The sequence below is a fragment of the Magallana gigas genome, chromosome 7, assembly GCF_963853765.1.
Source record: "Magallana gigas chromosome 7, xbMagGiga1.1, whole genome shotgun sequence".
Lineage (NCBI taxonomy): Eukaryota > Metazoa > Mollusca > Bivalvia > Ostreida > Ostreidae > Magallana > Magallana gigas.
Genome location: NC_088859.1, coordinates 22,807,836 through 22,816,726, shown reverse-complemented (window position 1 = coordinate 22,816,726; position 8,891 = coordinate 22,807,836). Strand labels below are relative to the sequence as shown.

Genomic DNA, 8,891 nt, shown 5'->3' with positions numbered 1-8,891 from the left:
CTCTGTTGCTCCCTACCCTCCACTCAGGTTGGTTCATCCCCAAGGACAACCACTGCAACTGTCTCGGAGTGATGAACAAAATGTGTTTTCATAAGTTACTTCGTTAATTTGATTTGTAACATGTAATTTTTTAAAGTATTATTTGTAATCACTTACAAGCACATTGAAACTACTCCTGTCAAGTGCAATAAATATGTTGAATGTATTGATGTTATTGTGCTTATGTATGTTTATTGATTTTATTACAAAGTATTGGCCAAAGTGGACTAGTTCAACCATCTTGGATGAGAATACCACCATCTATGTTAGGCAAAAGGATAACTGTTGTCAAAGATGGAAAGCCTCAACAGATCATATTTTCCACTAATGGTACATGATTAATTGTTAAACTATGAAATTAAAAAAAAATGCAATACAGAAATCTTGTAGGTAAAGTGCATGTGATACATTTTCATACATATGTTAAAAAATTTGTGCTGAAAAATAATTAGGTGAGAAAAATTATGAAAATATAATTATACTGCTGTTAATGAAATATAAAACCATGTAAATGTAATAACCCTTACCAAAATATTGACCTTCTGGCAACACATTCTGGCATTATTGCAGCAATATTGCAGCAACATTCTGGCAATACATTGCGGCAATGTTGCTGCAGTAGCGTTTTTCGTATGCAAATGAGATTGCGGCAATATTGCCAGAAAGATGTTGCCGCAAAAGTTTTGCTGCAACATATTGTTGCGACAACACCTTTCTGGCAATACATTGCGGCAATGTTGCTGCAGTAGCGTTTTTCGTATGCAAATGAGATTGCGGCAATATTGCCAGAAAGATGTTGCCGCAAAAGTTTTGCCGCAACACCTTTCTGGCAATACATTGCGGCAATATTGCTGCAGTAGCGTTTTTCGTATGCAAATGAGATTGCGGCAATATTGCCAGAAAGATGTTGCCGCAAAAGTTTTGCCGCAACATATTGTTGCGACAACACCTTTCTGGCAATACTTGAGATTGCGGCCATATTGCTAGAAAAGTTTTGCTGCAACACCTTTGCATCAGGAAATTGACATATTGCAGCAATATTGGTTCAATGCATTTTCTGTGCTCTGGCATCAATGGTACAATATATGCAACAATTATAAATAATAAATGTATATACAGTACAGCAGTTATATATATATATATATATTTATCTACAAATGAAAAAAAAATTAATTGCTGTTACATTTTTATTTTTTTAACAGATAAGATGCCCAAAATTACCACAAGACAAACATTTTGCATTAATATTGGTCCTATTTAATATGAAAAATACAGTTGCATGGTGATTACACAATATTAAAGAAGTAAAAATAATTTTATTCAACATAATATGCTCAAAATAAGTATTGAAATAAAATTATAATGTAAAAAAATGTATATAAAAAAGACTAGATACATATCTTGAAAAAAAAATTACACAATAACAAAATGTAAATATATATAAAATTGAAAAAATAAAACAGAAATATAATAACAAAATGTAAATCAAACATCCAAAAAAAAAGGGTATAAATAAATTTGATTGCTTCAATGAGATATGACATAGTGTTTTAGATTTTACATGAAGTACATGTACATGAAATTTTTTAATGACTGTATTATTGTACACAACAAAATTACCATTGCTATAAAAAATGACCAGTTAATAGAGTACAAGTTTCTTAAAAGATAGTTTTGGAAATAACTAAACCTCATTACATAGGATAGATTATCTTTTTTTAACACTATAAAAAAAATACATGAAAAATAAATAAAAATGCACAAGTTTTCATAGATGTCAAGCACCAAATTAATTCTAAATTGTATGAAAATTATTCAAATCAACATATATACACGTACTAGAATTACACACAGTAAAAGTTTTTTTAAGGCTTAAAGAAATTTGGTTACTAATATCATTGCAAAATCTCAAAAAACATACATATATATCGATAGCCCTGGCAAGAGTTACCAATTGTATGACCAGACGGACAAATGTCGGTGAAAGCAGATGACCAAACATGATCAAAAAACATTTGAAAAATACAATGAAATCCATAATGCAAATGCATATATAGATATTATATGCAACTCGATGGGTGATACTTAAATAAATGCATCTTAGTTCATAAACTTATAATGTTTACTTTTAATTCCAAGATTCATAAATACAAAGGACACATCTGTATTTTTCATCTAAAATCAAAAACATCTGCATGTATGTGTTAAAACATAGCTTTCACATTTCTGTTCATATTGCATGCCCTTTTGCAAGTATGTATCTTGGAATTCAAAGCAAGCATGAACATTCTGTTAGACATGTTCAGCTCATTCACACAGTACACTGAAAAAAAAGAGAAGAAGCCAAGTTTGAAAATGCCTATTATACAGCTATCGATAGAGATGATATTTAATGCTCTCATTAAAATAATCATTATATATGTATATATACATACTTACATTTAATTGACTCCATACATACATCACTGTCAACTAATTCTGCGGCTGTCTTTAAAATCAGTTCATCAGGCTCAAAGAAGCCATCCACAATTTTCTTGGCAATGAAACTTGCCCCATGGCCTTTGCACTTTGCTAATAACGAATGGAGCCATATTTTTGGAACTATCACTTTGCCCATACTACTTAGACGTATAAAATCTGGAGGAACGTCTTCACCTTCATTTAGAATCCTCTAAAGCATAAAAAAAATAAACAAGTATTTAATACATGTATTGTGTTACAAAACAGAGTATTAAATTCATACAAGTATTGATTATATAAAATAAAATCTATGCTCTATATGTATTTACTTTGCTTTGTGGTGCCATTTAAAAAATCTTGAGTTTATATTCAGGAAACACTTACATATCCAGAGAGTGCAATCTGAACACCCCTTTTAGGCCTATAATGTTCCTTTTGTGTGCTGAGACCTGGAACAGATTCTGCATTTCCTGTCATTTCTAAAGGACTTCTACTTTTGTCTAAAAAGGAAAAAAATGTGTTTTTATTTATTCATCTAAAATACAAATAAAAACTTAATTGGTGTGGTACTATCACTAATTGTAAATATTAAGTTACTGGGGGGTATTCAGGTTATGGGTACAATCTCATTCACTTACCAAGTGCATCCTGTAGATAAAGGCACTGATTTCTCCATGAGCTAATTTCCTTAGCCTGCTCTTCGTATGCTCTCTGTAAATGAAACAACTGCTCCTCCAACATCATGCAGGAGGTGCAGGTGTCCTGTAGCACTCTAAACGCTGACGAAACAGAAGTGGCCAATGGCCCTATGTCGCAATCAGATGAAAAGTCTGCATCCTGATGCCCAACTAGATCATGAAAGACCTGTCGACTAGGTGTTGTCGAAGGTACGAGAGGGACTGTGGGGCTGAGGACCGCTACAGGAGAGACTTCCACATTCCGTGTTGTCGCAGCTCCTTGGGGCACCCCTGCCATATTGACATCCCCAAACGAGTCCAAATCCAACCCTGAAAAAAAAAAAAATAAGTTCAATAACATAGATTGAATAATCATAGACACATCAATTGTAGGTTATTTCAATTGTTTAGTTTATACCTCTCCTTCCCCTGGACTTTTTGGCATTCTTTACTTCAGAGATCGTTGGCTCAGCCTCTAGATGCTCAACAGCGCTCGATGACGGTGCGTCTCCGAAAGAGACTTGTCGGCTCTGAGGCGATGGAGCTCCGAGAAAGACCTGTCGACTAGGTGTTGTCGAAGGTACGAGAGGGACTGTGGGGCTGAGGACCGCTACAGGAGAGACTTCCACATTCCGTGTTGTCGCAGCTCCTTGGGGCACCCCTGCCATATTGACATCCCCAAACGAGTCCAAATCCAACCCTGAAAAAAAAAAAATAAGTTCAATAACATAGATTGAATAATCATAGACACATCAATTGTAGGTTATTTCAATTGTTTAGTTTATACCTCTCCTTCCCCTGGACTTTTTGGCATTCTTTACTTCAGAGATCGTTGGCTCAGCCTCTAGATGCTCAACAGCGCTCGATGACGGTGCGTCTCCGAAAAAGACTTGTCGGCTCTGAGTCGATGGAGCTCCGAGAAAGACCTGTCGACTAGGTGTTGTCGAAGGTACGAGAGGGACTGTGGGGCTGAGGACCGCTACAGGAGAGACTTCCACATTCCGTGTTGTCGCAGCTCCTTGGGTCTGCACCCCTGCCATATTGACATCCCCAAACGAGTCCAAATCCAACCCTGTAAAAAATAAAATAATTTCAATAACATAGATTGAATAATCATAGACACATCAATTGTAGGTTATTTCAATTGTTTAGTTTATACCTCTCTTTCCCCTGGACTTTTTGGCATTCTTTACTTCAGAGATCGTTGGCTCAGCCTCTAGATGCTCAACAGCGCTCGATGACGGTGCGTCTCCGAAATAGACTTGTCGGCTCTGAGTCGATGGAGCTCCGAGAAAGACCTGTCGACTAGGTGTTGTCGAAGGTACGAGAGGGGCTGTGGGGCTGAGGACCGCTACAGGAGAGACTTCCACATTCCGTGTTGTCGCAGCTCCTTGGGGCACCCCTGCCATATTGACATCCCCAAACGAGTCCAAATCCAACCCTGAAAAAAAATAAAATAAGTTCAATAACATAGATTGAATAATCATAGACACATCAATTGTAGGTTATTTCAATTGTTTAGTTTATACCTCTCTTTCCCCTGGACTTTTGGACATTCTTTTCTCCAGAGATCATTGGCTCTTGATGCCCAAGAAGGCTCAGGTATGGTGCAGCTCCACTTGAGACTGGGGAGCTCAGATTCCCACTTCCAGGATGAAGTCCAATAAGTGGTTCATTCAGCTGCTTCAAAAATGAAAGTTGCGCACTCAAAAGCGTTCTTTCTCTACAGTTTTCTTTATCTTTTTTCTCTTTAGAAATCGCTGAAAAAAAACCCCACAATATTTTGTTTAATGAACTTTTTAAACCTAAAGGAACAAAGTTGATATTCTTTTTCTAAATGGAAATTAAATCTTTTCATAACATGCAATGCAAGATTATATGGAATGATTTTTTAAACAAATCTTACCTCTTTTATTTTGAACTGACAAATCTTCCTCATTATTGCTCTTTTTCTTTCTCTTTGTTGTTGCTTTCTCTCCTATAATTTAAAATTAAAAAAATATTATTAATACATTTGTACAGGTGCATAACACAATATCATATCCTGAAATTATCTAACTTTCTTAAGGTGAAATTATAAATGATGTGCAATTCCCATTGTATTGATATACTACCTGTAATTATTTAAGCGATAACAAGAATATTGAACAATATTGATTAAATAATATACAGTTCTTGACACTTACCCTCCTTTTCATTCACATTTTCTTTATCTTCAGAAGGTTTACCTACAGTAAAATGGATATATGCATATAAAATGTTAATTACCTTAAACATGTACATTATTTTTTTATTCACTTTTCACTAAAGCTGTCATCAACAAGTCAGGCAAAGACTATTTCTACCTACGTAGGTACTTGTAGCTAACTAGGTATTTAAACCTACCGCAGTAGCTTTTTTTTTACCTACTTTTGCTTTACTTGCATTTTGTGGCCAAATGCAGAATCAGTGATTCATTTTATGGGCATAATCAATTATTTCGTTTAATTTACCTCTCTTCCTGCTCTTCTTTTTGGTTTCCTTTTCTTTCTTCTTCTTCATTACTTCTTCTTTGTTTTCTAAGAACATATATAGCTTATATGAACTTTAAGATTCTTTGAATTAGACTTCCACTTTTTACAATATAAAGAACGAAGTCACCAGTTGCTTCAGAAACACATTTTGTTGGTAATTTTCATCATTGTTTAAAAAAAATTAAATATAAGCTTTTTAAATCTACATTTTATATTCATGTACAAACCATTCATGCAAACAACGGTTGCTGGGTAATATTCTTTGTTATACTCGGCCATGCACCTGGCGCCCTCTGTTAAATCCAGGTTTTCTCCAGTTTCCCCTCCCTCATTTTCTAGATTTTGAAGTTTGTCGATAGAGTAAACCTGGTCGTCAAATTGAACCAGAACCCACACTACAAAAGTGGAAATTATTGGACTACACACACGTCATTGCTCAGTGTTTTTCAAACAGATTAAGATGTATACAGTCATTTTTCCGGTAATGAATCAGTATGCGTTTTCGTTGTGAATGTTACTTTATTATGGTCGAAATTCCAAATGTTTTGATTTGTTGCTGTATATCAATGTATTCTGCCAAATTATACCTCTATCGCACTGAACCAAAACTAGGAAAACAACACATGGTTCTTTTGGAAGTTGTAAGTTATTCAAAGCTCAATTGTTATTTAATATGATGCTTAATCTTATTAAATGGATTCTAATTACTAATTATCTACTAAATGTGGTTCAATAACACACTTATTTTTCTAGATAGACTTAATTGTTTTCACACTTTAGCTTTTTTTCTGTCCTGCACCTCCAGCAGCTTAATACCTGGGTCACCATTTTAATTTGTAAATAATACGGTAAACAATCGTGCAAATGTCAAACAACTCCGCACACTGATATAATATTTACTTCTGTGTTATAATTACCTATATATATATAGTTAGGATTTCCAAAACCTTAATTTCGTTTTCCTCCAGTAATTTTTCTAAAAATTATTCGATACTGGCAAATATCTGTACCGGTAAAACGACTGTACAATATCATACAATAAAATTTATTCAAATGTTCTTAGACGAACTTTAAAAAAAAACCAATTATTAGTCGTACAATCGATCATGAAGAAAAAAGCACATGGCGCGCTGAGTGTGCGCAGCATGTAGCAACTAAATTTAGAGATCTATATACACATAATTTATTACAATTGCCGTATAAAAGACATAAATAATACTGGATTATTACATGGTTTACTACAGGTATGAATCATCTGAACTTACCATAATCACCTTTACTCGTTGCCTTTACCCTCCTCTTCGACATGTTTCGTTTACCAGGGACCGTTCCCGCGAATAATTCAACAATTCACAGTCATAGAAAAGCTTGATAACGAAGCAAATATTTCTTGTATTTATTAAAGAGTTTAAAAGATTATGGAATCTAAATGACATAAACGTTTACCGATACGGGGGTTACATATCGAAAGAAAAAACCTTGGAAGTTTTTGAGTTTCCCTATCAGGCATCGATGATCATGATGGAAAATAACGAAGGAATTGCAGGTAAATATTAAATGTTATTAATCTGCATTAAACGTTTTCCCCAAACCACAGGCCTCAGAATTTCTAATATATAAGCAGTTATATTACTGCTTATATAATACAAAATAAACGACGGCATGCATACACCATCAAATTTAATGCACTGTAGCTATATTGCTTATATACATAAAAAATGTGCCCTTATAAGCGTAATTTTTACTTTCATGAATTAAAATAATTATGCACAATATTTTCACAGTTTTGGGTATATTTAAAATTATTGCCCAAAGGTAATTTAATTGTTATTTTTTCATACTAATCTTTGATCATGCATGCACACACACATATATATACACACAGTGTGTTTGTGTGTATATATATATATTTTTCTACATAGCTCCTAGCTCTGTGTTATATTTGATGTGTCGCAGAACAGCTGGACTTCTATATGACAATTAATACATTAAAATTAAAAATGCAGACAATATTTTTATGCATATATATATATATATATATTTATAATAAATTTGTAATAGTGTGCAGATTTATGTACTGGCCGGTGCATAAAATATATATTAATTACAGGTCTGGTACAGTATAAATATCACTATAGTTTTAGTAAATTATAGGCAACAAAGTCATTTAATAGTCTTTATTTTTGCAGAGAAAAGAAGAAAAGTCACATATTCAGCAAGAACTGCCAGACCTAAAAGGTACAATAGATATCTGAAACTTTCATCTTCCCTCACTACATCCAATGATCGGCCTGCAAGTTTAAGTCATAGTGTGACAAATAACACTTCAATAGATTGTGCAGAATTTTTATCAGAATGTGAGACAACTGCCACAGCCAGTGATCAAGTGAATTCAAGTTTTATATCAGATGTGTCCAGTAACACTTCAATTGATTGTGCAGATTTATTATCAGAATGTGAAAAAATTGAAGAACCTGCTGCTAACAATGATGTCAACCAAAGTCAGTTAGCTGATGAAATCGAAAAAATTCTGAATGACATTAGGACTCTTGGACACCAAGAAGGCTATGAAGATTTAAGTCAAAATGATGAAGATGACATCCCTGAATCGTTTATAGAGGATTCAGAGTATGAATTTGAATTAGAGGAAAATAACGAAGGAAATGTGAATGATGACACTGACCAAGGAAACCTGATATATGCTGGACACACCATGACAGTTGGAGTGAGCATGCTATTAATCTTAATTTACTCAATTTCCCATGGTATATCTGGTAGCCAGCTAAGCGACCTGCTAACTCTGATAGGGTTACACTGTGTTAAAATACACCCAGGACTTAAGAGCTTGTTTCATTTCCAGAAATATTTTGCGGAGCTTAAATCACCTGTAAAGAAACATTACTTTTGTAAATTTTGTTTAACTCTTGTGTCTGATTCAGCAAAAACTTGTGCTAACGGACTTTGTTTACGTGACATTACAAAAGAGAATTCAAAAGGATATTTTCTTGAAATTTCAGTGACTGAGCAACTAAAGAATTTATTCAATCGTGAAGGATTTGTTGATGCTATCAAGCACAGATTTTCCAAGATAAAAAGAAATAAATCCAATATTGAAGACATATATGATGGAGAAATATATAAGAAGCTTTCAACAAATAATGGACCATTGTCGGAACATTACCCATTTAATGTGTCTTTTACG

General features: G+C 34.0%; 1 protein-coding gene across 1 annotated transcript; it reads right to left on the bottom strand.

Moving 5' to 3' along the window:
* Positions 1 to 559: 559 nt before the first annotated feature.
* LOC136270200 (uncharacterized) lies at positions 560 to 7,160 on the bottom strand. Its single transcript, XM_066067078.1, has 13 exons — positions 6,955 to 7,160; positions 5,917 to 6,084; positions 5,669 to 5,734; positions 5,363 to 5,404; positions 5,083 to 5,154; positions 4,706 to 4,936; positions 4,336 to 4,617; positions 3,964 to 4,248; positions 3,595 to 3,876; positions 3,138 to 3,506; positions 2,884 to 2,999; positions 2,479 to 2,710; positions 560 to 2,362 (listed from the first exon to the last, which is right to left on the bottom strand). Exons 1-13 carry the CDS (start codon positions 6,995 to 6,997, stop codon positions 2,244 to 2,246), a joined length of 2,307 nt encoding a protein of 768 aa, XP_065923150.1. The 5' UTR covers positions 6,998 to 7,160; the 3' UTR covers positions 560 to 2,243.
* Between the last annotated feature and the right edge of the window lie 1,731 nt (positions 7,161 to 8,891).